Below are 17,662 nucleotides of genomic sequence, written 5' to 3'. Positions count from 1 at the left end.
AGCATCGGTAAAGAGGGAAAGATCGTGAGGAGCCGAAATAAAATCTTCATAAAATAAAGAAAGGTCGTTCCAATGGGTGATTAATGTGGCCCACATTTTGATATCTTTCCTGGTTTCAGAGGATATGTTAATGTAGGCATTAAGGTTCTCAACTGTGGTGGATAGGGCCAGAAGATGAGAAATGAAGGTCCTGCCCTGAGGTATAATGCGAATTGCATAGTTAAAATGACCGAGAAGGAATAGCAGGTCTCGTTTTTTTCTGGAAGTTGAAATTTGGAAATTGTTGATGAGAGAATGAATGCGGATCAGTTTAGAGGTGGGCAACATTTCAAGGTATCCAGAGTGATTCCAAGAAATTCCAAGGAGATAGAAGAGCCGACGGTTTTGTCTTTGGATAAAGGAACACTCACTGAAGAAAAGAGAGATTTCAAATTGTAAATTGCTTGAGATGGAGGATCTGAAGGAGGAGATATTAGAAGAAAATCATCCATAAGATGGAGCAGGAAGGGAATGTGATAGGAATTGAGAAGGATCCAGCACAGGGCTTCAGACAGAGAGTCGAATATCTTCGGGTTACTGCAGCAGCTGAAGGTGAGTTGAGTGGTGAAGTAGAATTTATCTGCCCAGCGGATTCCAAACAAGTGATGAAGAGAAGGATGGATTGGCATAACATTAAAGGCATCGGAAATGTCGGCTTTGGCTAGCCAGGAAATGCCATCAGCAATCTTGATGAATTTGATAGCATCTGTGAACTTGATATGGAGAGAGAATTCATCATGAGAAATGAGAGAGTTAATACTGCTAGTAGAAGACCCACAAGGTGCTGAGAGATCGATAATTAATCACTTCTTGCCTGAAACTTTGCGAGTGGCGATACCTATGGGATTGATATGGTAAGAAGTGAAAGGAGGTGCTGGGAATGGGCCTACCATAAAGCCTTTATTCACTTCGGCTTGAATTAGAGAGCTGGTTATCTGGGGTTTGGCGATGGCAGAACAGAGGTTTTCGCAGATGAAGGAGAATGAAGGTATTTTTGAAAGACCAGTAGAAAAACCATTCAGAAGGCCATCGATGAGATATGATGTGAAGTGTTTGTCGGGGTGATGCTAGAGGGTGTGGGTGAGGGCTGGAACGATAACTGGAGTGAATACTGAAAGCATTGTTGAATATCACTTGGAAGTGACTGGGCAGATGATTTTAGAATGGGCGTCTCCACAGAAGCTGCAGATGTGAAGATTTTTGCACAATTTAGATGAACATAAGTTGGTATTGAAATGATTGCAGATCTGTTTGGAACCGGAAAATGTGATGGCATGGCCATGTCTGTCCTGAATGGTGGAATATTCAGGAGGAGCTGATGAATGGATAGGATTTGAAACAGAAAGGTGGGTACTGAGCAGAGGGGGAATATTGCGTTGACCTGTACAGAACGAGCTGGAGGCAACTCTCGGGCACACGTGGGTGGAATGGGCTGTGGAGGCGCAAACTCCGCAGGCATTTGCGTGTAACCCGCTGAATATCCTGTTGAAGAGATCGGGATCGGAATGAGACCAGTCAGTGATGCTGCTGAGGCAAGGTTGTATTCCAGGGACAGAAGCAGATGGTGCCAGAGCAGACGCTGAAGCTGAAGCTGGAGCTGAAATGACAGCGGTAATGGTGGCTGGGGATGGTGTTGTGTTAGCTTGGATTTCAAGGACGTTGAGACGGGTGTTTGTGGATTGGATGGAATAAGCGATCAGCTGGGATGTTGAAAAGGGCTTTAAGCAGCTTGGCGGTCGACAGTCTTTGAACAGGCGTGGCTGGGCTTACAGTACTTTGACCCTAACTGTACAACCACCACATTGATGAGGATACCTGCCGCCCCCTTGCTAAAGACTGAGAGACTGGCATACAGATTTCAAGTTAAGGTGAGAAAAAGCAGTAGCTACAGAATTATGGGTAATTGGGATATGCAAATGTCAGCATTATAAGAGACAATCAAATCTCTCTCTCTCTCTCTCTCTCTCTCTCTCTCTCTCTCTCTCTCTCTCTCTCTCTGTCTCTGTCTCTCCAGTTGATATGCCAGACAAAGACACTAAAGGCAGGTGGTGCTGTACAGCCTGTACAATGATACTTCCCATCAACCACAGTTCTCCAATCTCTCACTGATTGCTCCACACCTCCCCTATACCTTCACTACTGCTCCCGCCTACTGACCAATAACACAGTCCCAGCAAACCCTAATCACCAGTCCTAACCACTGGTATGTACTGTATAGCACTGTACTAGTACCATTGAAATGTACACAGGTCCTTTCCATTTCCAGTGACATACTTACTTCCCTGTTGCATTAGCTCGGCACCATATTCCTTATCCTGACCAATTTAATGGTACCCCTGTGAGCGTTCCTGTACATTATTTAGTTAGGTTATTTTTCATTTGTGATCAGGATTTTTGAGTCATACAATATATTGTGTTTTATAGAAACATCTTTGTTTTGTATGGCCAGAGCACTTGTTTTGTTTGGCCAGAGCACTTGTTTTGTCAGCCAAACAAGACAATTGGTCTTTCATTTCTAAACCCCCAAAAATAATGACAAGTCGGCTGCAGGAAGCTGCTCATTTGCTTGAAAATAGTAATAAAAGACACAATCGGATATTTGTAAAGATACTTAACCAAAGTATTACTGTAAGATAATTCTCCTAGTGTTCTTGTATTTTAAAATAATTGTATTAATTCTATATGGAAGAGGTTATCTTTTAGTCATTGCTAAAGTGTTTATATTTTAGAGAACATAAAGCAATTAAGAGTGTGACTACTGGAATCCATCTGTTTTTTTTTTTAATTAATTTTCATTTTTTTCTGAGGAAAGTGAAAAATAAATATTGTCTATGTATTCTTCTAAGTAGTTGCCATATTTAGCAGTCATTGATAATATCAGCTTTTGCCTTCTCTTTCTCTTTCTCCCAAGAACTTCATAGAGCTATTTGTGGCATTCCCCTCACAGGGCAAATAGCATATAGTACCTAGAGACATTAGTTTTTTGAAAGTGAAGTTAAACTGATAAATTAGACCTCATTTATTGAACAGCAGTTAGAACCAATTGCCCAGGGAGTCATTTCACACCTTTGAAGACCCTGGTAACTTAATTGGTAATAGTTTGGGAGCTGAAGGAAACATTTAAGCATGTAACAGCAGGATCACTGTGCAGCATGAAAATGGAGAAGACGAGCTCTTGCTCTGACAAGGGGAGTCGTATATAGATTTTTGTGTCCATTGTTTTCGCTTATTTGTGTGTGCTTTACTCAGTCAATCAAATATAATTGACACCGCTGGGCTCTGTTGTTTCGAGGATGACAGGAGCTAATGCAAGAGAAAAAGCTGGAAGTAAACTTCTCCCTGAAAGGACGTGAAAAGGTTCCTGCCAGGCCTGTGACATTTCTTTCCTCAATTGCATTAATTGATGTAATGGTGAAGAAGAGCATAAGATGATGGATACTGATTACTACAACCTTTTTTGAAACTGTGATGATTTAGCTTTAGCATACAATGTTTCTCTGCACACACACACACACGCGCGCGCACACAAGACAAGACACGCGTGCACACATGCGCACACACGCACTCACACACACACACACACACACACATGCACACGCACTCACACACACACGCACACACACACACACACATGCACACATGCACACACACACTCACACACGCACACATGCACACGCACACACACACATGCACACGCACACACACATACAAATATAGCTGCAGTTCTTGTAAACAAGAAACATCATTTTCTGAAGAAAAGCTTTTTGCAACAACTATACTGCTACCTGTTTGCTTTTCGACTTTAAGGTCATTTATTTTCCCACCACATTTGTATACTTCCGAGTATAGAGTGCTTGTTGAACGCGTGACATTAATACCACTGTGTTGCTAAGACATATGCTGTTACCAGTTGAGGGACATGTGGTTAGTGCTACAAAGGCCTGTAGCTGTATTTGTGGAAACCAAGGCAAATTACTGATTTAAAAGAAAAGGAATAGTTTCTTCAAACATATCCCTCTATTTCGTTGTTTCTAAATTAAACAGAGATACCACAGATATTCCTGAGCACTCTGATTGGCTGAAAAAGATTCCAACACTGGTTGGATCTCTTAGGCCCCTGAGTATGCTTTTGTTTTCCTACAATACTGAGGTTTTTCTTATCAAATGGGAAGTTATATGATCTAAGACTTTAAGGTGTGTGTTGTTGTGAAGCTAGGTGGTTGCTCGGCACTGCATCATTTTACAACAACTCACACTTTGGTGTGAATTGTTGCTTAAATGTTGTATTATACTATTGAACCCCCCCCCCCCCCCCCCCCCACCACCACACACACACACACACCCACCATCACCAGCAATCAGCAGAAGGACAATTAGCAGATTTATGTCAAATAGATACAGTATTTACTCAACATCAGAGGCACCTTTACATGGTTCATTAATGCTTTTGACCATCTTCATCCTTATAGTAAATTACAGGGCAGATTACATGATTTGAGAATTCTGATATCATACTGAAGGTGAAATCTTACCAGTCAGAAAACTAAATGTGATGTTGTTCATTGTTCTTGTTAAAGTGTTTGAGGCAGTGGAACTAGGCTGGCTGGGTGAATTTCAATCTGGACAAAATGGACCACAAGAAGTTGTAATAAAAGACATTTCTCTTCATTGTCCCCCCTATTTCCATAAACACTCAGCCTCATACTCTGAATTCTGAGCTAAACAACTGAACACAGCCATTTATCTATGTCCACTGTGAACTGGGCAAAGACAGGAACCCATTTCACTTATATAAGGCACAACAGCCAGTAAATGGAAGTGACTTTTGGTTATTCTGGCAGCAACCAGATTAGAACATAAATCTTGAAGGCAAGGTCTATTGGTGACACAGACTTCCATTAGGTGCCATAGGTTTGCAAAAGCCTCCAAAAGCAGCATTTATTCAGATGTTAAACATTTAGTTTGTTTAGTTTAGTTTGTTGCAGCAATTTAAAGCAACATTTGCTATACATTTTTTAGAAGAAATACATCTAATTTTCACATTTGCAGTTTTGTGTTCAAACATGACAAAAACTAGATAATTTTAGGAAAGGATACATCTATCGTATCATTCACTATGAGATCAGTCCATTGATACATCATAATAATAATCAAATCTGATAATAATATAAGTTTACAATAAAAATGCTCAGAATGTATGTTTTCGATACTGGATTTTAAGATAAAAAAAACAAACAAAAAAAAATGTTATTAAATATATTTTAACTATATTGAGCATTACACCTTTAAATTTAGTAGCTACTGTAAGTTTCTGAAGTAAAGCAGAAATATTTTATATAACTAGGCTTTACCATCCAGTAGATGAAACATCATTGGAAAAAACACTAATGGAAAACCTTATGCCATGTCCTTCAGGCTTGGCTCTTATCCAGCTCAGCACAGCACTGATAAAGGATATTCAGGAGTGATTCACTAATGATCTTTCAACAATAAAGGTGAAATATAGATTTAGTAGCAAGGGCAAATAAAACACAGTACACACTTAGAGAAACAACTCGGTGTTCAGATAATGATTTCACTCAAGCATCATGCAACCCCCTTTTATGTTATGTTCCCATTTAGCATTTGTGCTGTACTGACAGAGAGTTTCACAGATCCACATTACCTTAACCTCGCACAGTTTGACGGTTCAACATTAGGCCGCAATTTATTTCTACAGAGCTGTAGGTTTCATGTTGTTATCTGGAGTTAGTTTTTATTTATTGTCACGCGATTGCTCCTATAACCTATTCTATTGATCTGTGGGTGGCTTATAGCCAAGCATCAGCTGTGTGTCCTAAGGGAGAGAAATAACCAGTCCCAGAAAGCCTTTAAGATTGACTGGATCGTTCGAACCCCAGTGGAATCCTCCTTACACTAGAGCATCATTTAGGTCTATGTTCTTCCATCTACCTTGTTTGCTGTAAATAGCTGCTCATTATGTCAGGTCAGATGAGCGCTGTGGCGTCATGGCTCAGCAGCCGTGATCAGCTTGCAGAGTACAGAGGGGAAGGCCTCCAGAGGGGAAATGCATGTGTCAAGTTCTCAAGCTGTCAAGGCGTCTAAGCGACAGTTTAGGTTGAAGGTTTAAAACATTCTGGCAAGACCCCTTTACTTTCCTGGCAAATGACTTTTACAGTTGACATTCAGTTTGAAGCAAGACAGATGTGGGTACAGTTTTCTTCAAGTTACCCTTATTCCAGTAAGGTGCAATACAGCAAACTCAATTCTGTACATCTTCAGAAGACTGATAGTGTAAGGCAGACCCATTTATTTTGTTTGACAAGAGAAATGTTTTCTTTCTGTTTGATAGTACTCGGTTAACCTTTTAAACGTTTGCTTTCATCATGGTGAAAACATGTAGGTATTTAAAAAAAATAAGTATTCACAAAGTAAATGCATGTTGCTGTTTTGAAAAAATAAAACAAATACGATTTACAAATATAATTCACAGACCTGTATGTGATAAAATACAATACACTTTTGTAAATGACACATTTTATGCCTTAATAAAACAGTTGTTACGCAACTAAACTTCTAAAACAAAATGAAATCCCAGCAAAAAACATTAAATGTTTCACAAATTGCCTCCACTCTCTAGCAGCTCCTATTTATAAGCCTGTTTTTACCAGCCAGTCATTGCGACTAATGTACATGCCCTCGTGTGACCCCTTCAAGAAATAAGTGTCAAAGGAATAGAGAAAACCTGAGAAATACAAGATAAATTAATTTCTTTCACTGAAACAAAATAATATAACATTTTGAGTGCTGTTGTAATAGGTGAGAAATTCTCACTGTGCTCTTTCCAGTCCGTAAATCCCAGAACAATTTTTTTTTAATATTAGTGAGTGACAGTGACAGCTTCATGCATAATAGTTCACTGTTCTTAAAGTGGTTTCACCTTTATGCCATGTTGCCAATTGTTTATGTAATTGACAAAATGTTAATGAAGATGAAATGGAAGATTTACTATTAAAAAGACAGTAACCTGGCAAATAGCAACCTTAAAACATTTTAATACATATCTTTGTACAGTTTGAAAAGATATAAGATGAAAAAAAATCATGTTAATAATGCCTGGAATGTTTCTAATATAACTTTTGCATTAATTCCTCTTGTGAAACTATAGTTGTATTTTTTTCTATTGATGATAAAATACAAATACATATCCTCTTTGCACAAATTAAGTCTAAAAAAGTAACAACTCTTTAATAGTTGTTTGATTAAGCACCAAAATCATTTAGTCATTTAGTGAATGGGTCTTTTATACGAGAGAGAAATATATAGTAATAAACCATCACCCTTTAGTCCAGTGTTTTTTTTTTCTGCTTGTGATTTGCTGCCATGGAAACTGCTTTTTTTTCTAAACTGGCTCTTTATTCAATAGAAGCCTCATTTCTTCAAGGATTAAAGCACAGCATGCTTTCTTTTATCACTTCATTTTCACATTCAGTAAGATTTGCAGTTACTTTTTAGCAAACACGTTTTATAAAACTCAATGAAGGGTAGAGTGAAGAAGGTGTCTTTTTACAAAGGCCCAGCTATTGCTGAATGTATTGACTCAAAGGATATTCTGGAGATGGTAAGTCAAGGGTTGTTGTGATGTTCTTAAATTGATTGTTTACTCTGCCTACCCTAGGGTATAACAACACTAAAGGATCAGTTATGATGGGCAGCGCAGTGACCTTTCTTACAAAGGCATTTTCAATGAACTTTGTTGTGGTACATAGGTCAGTTTATGCAATAAAACTGTAACAATAACCAGTCAAAATATAAAAACAGGTTCATTGCTCAGTGTAGAATTCGTTGTACAAAAGCAATCTTTTTTTAAGTGTTTTTTGGAAGTGATTTTTAAAGAAAACAAGTTAAGTTTTACTGTCTGTAGCATTACAGAGGAATTAAAAAATAGGTCCTATTTTGTAGTAAATGCTTTAAGCAAGTTTTCAAAGAGAAATAATATAGAAACTAATTAACTAATAAGAAACTACTTAGAACTATAATTTCTGTTCCTTCCTACAAGTGATGTCCTGGTGGTATAATCTATTACAGTTTACTTCAGAATTCTTTTTGTAATACAGTTATGTAGCTCATTCTGACAGCATTACAAATCAACTGTTAAATAAACATTTTTGTTCACATCAGTGTGGTTTCTGATGACATTACAGACCGTGAGAGCCAAAGGACTGTGGTTTACTTTTTTTTAATAGTCTGAGTGTGGATTATAACTAGGGCTTCTGTTTTTCTGTTTTTATTAATTTCATTTTTCGGTGCTTATTTTGAACTATTTTGTATGTTTCTATGTAAAGTTTTTTTCGGGGCTTTTGCTTTTTATATGCTGTATGAAATTATTGTTTTCGGTTACTTTCCAAAATGCTTTTTTTCTGTCACAATAGTAGTAACTTGACAGTACTTGCACACTTAGTTGTACCTTCTTTCCTTTGCTGTCTTCCACAACAAAATCCTTATGGTCATGGGCACATTCGGTTACGGTACACTTAACACACGCTCAAAAATAGAAAAATGTTGCTTGTTAAGCTTTATTAGGTCATTTTAAGACATATAAAGTGAGGCAGATGCATACATTATTAAATTATTTATGAAATATAGGTTAAAATGTTATTGTGTATTACCTTTTAGTTCTGGATGATGAGCGGCGGTTGTAGTAGCCACTAGAGGCTGCTGGAGGGTGCAAAAGAAACAGTGTTGAAATAAGAGGAACAGACTTACACACCACACTGTTAACTGTAACACTTAACAGTTAAAGTAAGTGCATTTTGGAAATGCTAAAACAAACATTTGTTTTAGAATGGAGACCTGTACTCTGTAGCAGCACATACTGGCCAGGCCAAACTCTGCCCTGATGAAGAAACCAACCATTCATCAAAAGAAGGACCTAGAGAAGGTTTGCAGTTACTAACTGATTCTGAGAAGGTAAATGCACACTGTTGAGACCAGGTCCATTTAGTATGTAGACTTTGTTCTGTTCATATTCTGTTTTTATGTTATATTACTGAACTAACTTACTTGTTGAACAACTTTCAACGTGTTCATTCAGGTCCTCAGGGTTTTACTATTAATATAATGGTAGCAGGTTTGATTATGGGGCACACATAACCATGTAATAACATTACAATAACTTGGTAACTATCAACATTACCTAGCATGTGTGTGATTACAAGAAATAACTTGTGTTGTAGTGTTACAATGTAATTACTTCAGGTAACAAGATGTTAATAACAGGGTTGTTTCCATTTGTAATTACACAGTTATTACAATGTTTTTATTTGGCTATTCAGGCCCTGTAATCTAAAATGCTACTTTTGGTTAATGTCCTTTACTTACAAATATGCATGTAGCTGGAATATCCAGCCTGTCAACATTAAAGTGCATAAAGATAACAAAATATTTCCAATAAATCTTAACAAATATGTATTGTCATCACTTCGTAGGTTTCACATTTCCCTGTGTAAAAGATGCAGCCATATTCACACGTTTATGTATAAGGTACATCTGAAACCTGTCAACCTTTAATTCATGTCTAACTTTGAGTAATCAAGAAATTCCATTCCAAGACATACCTATGTTCACAGATATATTGCTGAATGAATACTTTTCACCTTTAAAACGTACTTATCATTTTTCATTCTCTATATTTTTTATATTCAGAACATACTAGTTTGTCTAGCTTAATCATTGTATGCGTGTAACATGGCGGAGGCTGGAAACGAACCTTTGACCATTAGACTCTCAGACCTTTTCTTGGTTACCTAGCTCGGTCAGCCTGAAACCAAAAAGTCACATGACGACACCACAGGGAGGGTACATACATGAGACATGCAATGTGATTCAGTGTTTCAGTTTGGTGCAAGCTAGGAGGGTGGTGTTTAGGATAATAAGCCATTGAGAATTGAACAAAAGCTATTACTGTGTTCTGTTAGGCACAGTTGACTGCCTTTTAGAACCACACACTGTCTGCAGAACCTTTATCTGTCATTTGTTACACTCAGGTGTATCTGATGTTCGTACTTTAGTTATGATTCTGGGACCTCTTTTGAAGGTACAGGGTTGCTTTAATCTTCTGAGTTTTAAAATATCACCAGGATTTAATGACTAAAACAGAAAATAATGCAAAAAGAACACATGTTGATATTTCTTATCCATACCAAGTTTCTCTTTCAAGTACTGTAAATATGTGAACTAATATCTGCTTAACTTTAAAAGGATGCACAACTGTTGCCTAGGGGAGGATTCATGGAGAACAAGACAGGGGGAGTCATGCTACCTGTGAACAGGGAAGATGCAGCACTAATTTCCACTGTGCCATTCCCCCCAGGTTGTGTATAATATATATATATATATATATATATATATATATGATTGATGTTAGCTACTTTTTCTCAAAGCACTTACTGTCCGAAAGTCATTGTAACTGTTCTAAAAAAAATTTGGGATCCTTAGGTTCAAAAATCTACAAATGTATAACAGCCTTTATATAGGCTAACACGTGGTTAAGCTTGGTGAATAGGACCCATTTATTATCTGTTATGTCTCCAAGCATCACATGCTGTAATACAGAAATACAGGAATACATTTCAGTTCAAGGTCAATTTTCTTAATAGTTTATTTTTAAAACGACCCTTAACAAACATCTGTTCTTTTCATAGGCACTGAAAAACCTACACTTGTTGTTACTCAAGTGAGTTCTGAACAAAGTGCAGTACAAGAGCGGCTGCCCACAGAGGGCAGTGAAAAGTTCCTCTGCAGGAGAATGAGCGCTCTGGAGACTGTTCAAGTTGCTTTCCTGGAGCACAGTATTGATCTGAGAGACGAACAAGCTCTGGTAACAAATCCCAGCTACTTTCTCCCAAAGACCTTTTCAAATCCCTCTATAATCACTGGCTAGGAGGCAGTAAATTAAGGGTTTTACAGTTCTGAAAGGTGCACTTGTGAGAATATATGGAATCATTGGGTTCTTTTTTAACCACATGTACACTGAATAGAAAGTACAACCTATCAAATGCTTCAGTTATAAACGGTGAGATATATTATTTTATAGGACACTGGATTTTTGTATTTGTACTTTTTAATGGTGCCAAATGCAGATGTTCACAAATAATTGTGGTATAATGCTTTGGAATATGAACTTGTGAACTTGTTGACCTCTGATCCAATGTGGCTGACAGGTGGTCATGTGACTTTATGTTTCTGAATTAATGAGACCATTTCCTGACCACTTTTTTTCAAACTTCATATTTTGTTGTTACACCACCATTTTACTTTTACCAACCATTATTGCATATGGATATCCCTTAAACTATTGTGTGCCCGTGGAAACAGTAATGTTTTTTCATAACCTAAAAATCTTTCTTTTTTTAAGTCGAGCATTCCTTCAGATGAACACTACTTTCAGGCCTATAAAACTGAGGTAAACATGATTAATTCCAATATAATGTTCTCTTTTTAGCAAGGTATTCAAAAATATGTTGCCAAAATATATCTATTTAACAATAATAGATCATTTAAAATATGACTTTTCATAGACGTCTTTAAATGTATACCGGTCGTGAGTTATCAAATGTAACTATGTTTTTGTGTTATAGTCTAGGAATGATGGTTGACTCTAGAATAGATGCTAGTAAATGAATATTGCATTTTGCATTGAATTTATTCCCTTTAACCCATTATCAATATTGTGACCATAGCCAATGCTTTGTATGTTAAAGGATTAATGTCACAAATTGATGTCTTTTAATTAAGTATTTATGGAGATTAAAGTTTGTCTCTATTGTTCTTAAGGCTGTTAGTAAGATAGATGAATTAGAGAAAGAGGTTTCTACACTGAAGGAAAGATTCAACCAAACTGTAAGTTGTCTTCAAGATGAACTGGAAACAAAGATGTTACACTGGACTCAGGTGAGTAGATCTTGCACTGTAAATCAAAAAATATATATTGTTCACCAGTTGCACAGTTTTAAACACACGGGGCAAACAATGAATACACCTCTCAAAATGCCAATATTAAGGATTATATTTCAAAAATGTTAAGTCATTAAAATCACACAAGAACCCTTCAGTCTGATTGTTATTCATATTGAGGTTTGCTGTCATTTGTAAAGCATGGTGTAATGAGACTCCGAGGACTCGCTGGGAAAGTGGATAAATGTTTTGCAGGAGTACCAATTGCACTGTGTTTGTAACCTTTCATTCTTTCAACATCCAAACGATGAATCATAGTAATAAGAGTTCAAGTGTTCAGAGTATCATTTATGCTTATATTTATCGCTGGTGTTAACTGTTGAAATAAATTTGTAAAACTTTGTTAATGTTTTATTTTTATTTATTAATTTTTTTGCAAACAGTACTTCCCAATGTATAACACAAATATTAATAATGCAGGACAATAATTTACATTGTTGTTAACATAGTTTTCTTTTTACAAGTGACATACATTAAGCTGAAAATATTAACTACAGTGGAAATCAATAACACTGCTATCCATCATAAAAATATTATTTTTAAAAAATATTAGGATGTTATTTTTTTTCCCCTGAAATGTAAAATGCACCATACAGTTTAAACAGCTGGAATAATCATAGTTCATTTTCTTTCTTTTTTTATACTATTTTTCAAACAAATAATGGGTCTAAGAGATTCTGATGTAAACTGAGCTTTGTCATGATTTTATGTATTAAATGTTCATTTACTCCAGTGTATCTAATCATTTTGACATGCTGGATATTAAATAAGACTAACTGAGATATAATAAATTGATAAATGCATCCAAATCCGGACTTAGAATAATTAGGTTTATATCTGTGTTATTTTTCTAAATGGTCAGGTCAGAACTGGGTCACCTGTTATAAATTATTTCTAACATTACCCAAGTGAAAGGAATGTGACATATCTAATACCTTGTGTAAGTTATTATCTGCAAAGAAGAATAAAGCAGGTGCTAAAATGACCATGAATATATTTGCAAAGCATTGAAAATATGTTGAAAGAACCAGTCCATATTTGCCATGATTAACAAGTTTATTGTGAAATGGTTCTTTGCACTTACACAGGTTATGTTAAATGGGAACATTTCACGTTCCCTCATACTTTATGTTAATGACTGCCTTTAATACTGTATATGCAAAACTTGTTGAGCTGTAATAATTCATTGTCTTGAGTTGTATGCTAATATAATATAATACATATTCCAGGTATAGGACTTCTGATAATAATGTAATTTTATGCAGGAGAGAGAGTCGCTTCTGGGGCAGCTAACAGAGGCTCAGACCTCCATTTTGTACTTTAAAAAACATTCCTTGCAAGAGCACAGTGATCAGGTAAGAGCATGTGACAGACTTGAATCACTATAGATTTAAACCATACCATCACAGCATTCGTTACTCTTACAAAATTCTGTAATGTTTTATGAAAGGTGAAACAAATCGGTATATTTCTTCTTACCTGTGGATACTGTGCTTGAGATGTTAAAACAAGCCAAAGATGATGCAATGTTAACAGCCTGCAATAATGAAGTGCATAGTGTAAGCTAGATATCACAACTAACTTGATCAATGACTGTGTTACAGAGTTCCCAGGATGAGACAGAGGCCAGTGTTCACTCTTTAACAGAGGATGAATCAATGCAATCAACACATGCTGTCAAAGTAATGAGCATTCTTTAAATCATAATTTTCTTCTACCCGAAAAGGAAAGGAAGGGCAAGCATCAGTAACAGTAATTGCCACATTAGACAACAGCTGAGAAACAGTGTATTTTTCACATTTGTATGTCCTGAGTCCGAGACACATTCTGTCTGTCCCTTTCAATGGGGTTAATATGATACACAATACCATACTCTAATCCTAAATGTTCTTGACCATGGTGTTCTTACTTACTGTAAATAGTGTGTCAGATGGGATTAGAGCCTTGTACATCCGGTTTAGGTGTATTTACAGAATAAGAAGTGGCTTGTTCATATACAGTATGAAGCTGCTAGTACCTTGGTTCCACGAGGGTTATTCTACAGTATACACTATCTTCCTTGTTTAATAGGGAGAGCTGATCTTTCTATCAAAATAATGAACAATACTGAGAATGTAAAATCTTGCAATGTATATAGAGCAAAATAAAGTTCACCACATGAAGAAGAAGAAAAAGAAACCCATTCACCAGAGAGACTTAAATCAATGAGATAATGTCTAATACAGTTCTTCTGAGAATTGGGTCCATAATTGACATGAAAGCTTTACAGCCTATTCTCTGAGGTTCACTTCAGTATAAACCACAAAACTGTTCTAAAGTAACACTAATTGACACACTTAGTAGTATTCCTTTGGACTGGAAGAGTACTGAGACCAAATTACTGTCTCAGATGTGGGCAACCTTCCCTGGACCTTTGTAAGAACCAAGCTCCTGCTGTGCCTAACTGTAAATAAATGACTGGCTTGAGCATCCAAATCTCTCATAAACAACACAATTTAATTCTATAAAAATTATATATTTTTTGAACTACTAATGTAAAACCTAATTTTGTCAATTTACAGTATGTCCTAGTTGTATAAAACGTGAAACACAAAGTAACTTGCTATGAGCTGGCCTGGATGTTCTCTGTATTACATACAGATACAAGATGTCTGGAGGCCTATTAAATTCACCTATAACTACAACCAGTAACGGTTCTGTTATCTAAGGACTTGCTACAAAGAATCCATATTACTCTTAAGATAAATGACTGTGCACCATAGGGCAGAGGAGTATTTCACAGTCTGCAATTCAGGTTTCTTTCATAAATTTTTATTATCATTGCTGGTTCCCTAATGTCTGAATCGTTGCAGTTTAACTATTACTCATTGATGAACTATTTTAGGAGACTTTCACATCCTTTGCTTGTAAAGAGGGGTTTGCTTTTACATACACATATGCAAGGTTTGAGGTGAGGCTCGTGGAAGAATGGAAAACGAATAACACCCCTGACAAATTTGATAAATATCAATACGTTTGACTTGAAGGGCTAGTCTTTCCAAACACATTCTGCCTTGATACAATAAAATCAAAGGTTAGATAAGAATGTTTAGTGTTTCAAACCCTTCCTTAACCCTCTTCTTCTTCTTAGTGATGATCACTCAGCGCTAGGAAGTGAGGCATATTGGCTTTAACAGCCAACAAGCTTACACACAATTTTAGTTCTAAAAGGCTCAGATATGCATTGACATTTTTTAAGGAGCATTAAGATATTCAACCCCACACACCATTTTGATCATTTTTTAGGGGAAATTGGGGCTTCAGATTTATTATGGGGCAGGATTTTAGTTGGAAAATCATAGAAGTAAACAGATATTATCAAAGCAAACTGATGTCTTCATTCTTTAGGAAAAGAAAAAAAACATCTTCACATTGGGGGGAAAAAATGACAACAAAGTGTCATTGAAAACGCACATTAAATACATCCACATGTAGCATTAAGCAGTTTAAAGAAAACAGTTATCATACTAAGAGAAAATCAGCTGATGTGGATGGTCTTATTGGGATTACATGTCTATAAATATATGCTGTGTTATTTATAGGACTTAAAGATGAGATGCGCAAAAAAGGGATGCAAGTTAAGCACTTTTTGTTAGGAAGTCCTGTATGAATGCCGAACTATCATTCTTTTTATCAATACATGTTCTAATAAAAAAGCTCATTAAAATTGAATTGTAATATTTTGAGGATTATTTAGATGGGTTTACAACTAATTGACTTTGTTGAGAAACTAGTGTGAAAAGAGGTACAGCCAAGTTGGTAGCAACCACACTGGCGCAAAACAGCTCTTTGATTACAGATGGTGTGGAGCTGAAATAGACAACCTGGCCTATGTTTTCCACGGTGTGCAAATTGCAGGCAAATTGTGCATTCCATAACAAATGTGTGATGTGAGCATTTTGTCCACAGTGGGAAATCAGGCCTTCTGTCTTACTGTACACAGGCATGTTGCTTGAGTGCTTGAGTTGATTGCTTGGAATTAGCACCCTTCTATTCCTATGAATCACAGTGCATAGACTTCAACAGGGCTAGGCAGTATTTCCGCTTGCTGGCTGACCCCTGGTTATTGACTAATAATTTCACTTGAATTAACCCTGGTAACAGTTATCGATTCCAGTTTGTTTGTCAATTTCAGTCTGACACGGGTGACCTTAGTGATCATACAGATCTGGATGCTCTCATTGATGATGAAGCTGGATTCATGGCATCAGAACCAACTGGAACATTAGAGGGTCCAGTTGAAGATCTGCTAAGGGAACGTTCACTATTGTGTTCTACATCTCAAGGTATGATTATCTATTCAATCATAGCATCAGAAGACACAGACATTTTGTGGCACTGCTAGAGGAAATTAAATATATTTTAAAAACCTGTTTTGTGGTTATATGTCTACTGTATCTGTTTTGTGGTTAAATGTCTTCTCCAAAAAACTAGTGAACTTTTTTTTATTTAATCTATTGCATAATTAACATTCTAAACCCCATTTTATTAATCTAAACAATAACATACAAAGAAAAACTATAATTTGCATCCCTTGCTTTTTACATACGCATACAGAAAAAAAGATACACAAAGATGTTTTTCAAAATTGATTTATTTAAAATATTGGTTTATTTCAAGTTTGATAACTAAAATAAAACATGGCTCACATTTTACACTACAGCAAAAGCTAATTTGTGCTAGTCATATAATATAAATGTCTGGGTCTGAAGGTGTATATTGTAATTATGCAGTGCTTTGTACACATAATACAGCTATGGCCAAAATATTTGCATTACCTTGAATTCTAGGAATGAGACATAATTAATGTGTATATATATATATATATATATATATATATATATATATATATATATATATATATATATATATATATATATATATATAATTTTGATATTTTATTTGACAAGTCTATGGGAAGCCATAATAGAAGTACAGTATTTCATGTTAATTTTGGAATATCACATTTTTGTCAGTTTTTCGTTAAGTATATGGAAAACTACACAGCGGTATGTAATTCAATGTGTTAATGTAACATTATTTGGCAAGTTTCATTCGACTTTTTGAAGCAAACTTTGTTAATTCCATAGGATGATGCAGAACATTGTCATCTAGTAGTTCAATGTTTTCCAGAAGTTGAATGTTGGGTTATATTCCTAATTTAATCTTCCTTTCTGAAGCTGATGGACCAGATGCACTTCTGATGGAACAGGACTCACCAATCGTTGTAAATAAACTAAGCAGAATTAGCCAACATCAGATGAATAATGAATTCAGAAAACTACATGCACAAATTTTACATTTCAAAGATGCAATTATCAAAATGTTTTTGGACAAAGGTATGTGTCAGTTGTTTATCTTATAGTGTTTGGCATGAAGTATACTGTAGAAATACAGTACACAGGGAATTTTAAATTTGTCACTGTATTTTGTAAAGCCTGCTATACATTATGTAATATGTATAATGCTATACATTATGTAACTTTGTTCTAGTTGCACAAGACAGTTTATGTTACCTGTTGCATACCTTTTTTATTGGAATCAAGCAGTGCTTACATAGATCCTAACA

General features: G+C 36.0%; 1 protein-coding gene across 5 annotated transcripts in view; it reads left to right on the top strand.

Annotated features, from left to right (window-relative positions):
• The window catches only part of LOC117408556 (uncharacterized), a 47,905-nt gene that overhangs the window by 18,001 nt on the left and 12,242 nt on the right, over positions 1–17,662 (top strand). For 4 of the 5 annotated variants that reach the window (XM_058992526.1, XM_058992518.1, XM_058992537.1 and 1 more), the window contains 9 exons: positions 8,884–9,009; positions 10,300–10,411; positions 10,743–10,918; positions 11,456–11,503; positions 11,875–11,991; positions 13,320–13,409; positions 13,659–13,736; positions 16,229–16,379; positions 17,274–17,432. In XM_058992526.1, coding sequence (XP_058848509.1) covers positions 8,884–9,009; positions 10,300–10,411; positions 10,743–10,918; positions 11,456–11,503; positions 11,875–11,991; positions 13,320–13,409; positions 13,659–13,736; positions 16,229–16,379; positions 17,274–17,432 — 1,057 coding nt within the window. Of the gene's footprint in view, positions 1–7,514; positions 7,661–8,883; positions 9,010–10,299; positions 10,412–10,742; positions 10,919–11,455; positions 11,504–11,874; positions 11,992–13,319; positions 13,410–13,658; positions 13,737–16,228; positions 16,380–17,273; positions 17,433–17,662 lie in introns of those variants that run through there. The other variant, XM_034903499.2, reaches the window with a different exon arrangement.

The sequence above is a fragment of the Acipenser ruthenus genome, chromosome 2 (genome assembly GCF_902713425.1).
Source record: "Acipenser ruthenus chromosome 2, fAciRut3.2 maternal haplotype, whole genome shotgun sequence".
In the NCBI taxonomy this organism is placed as follows: domain Eukaryota; kingdom Metazoa; phylum Chordata; class Actinopteri; order Acipenseriformes; family Acipenseridae; genus Acipenser; species Acipenser ruthenus.
The sequence above is the reverse complement of the archived record's forward strand: the minus strand, read 5'-3'. Positions and strand labels throughout refer to the sequence as shown.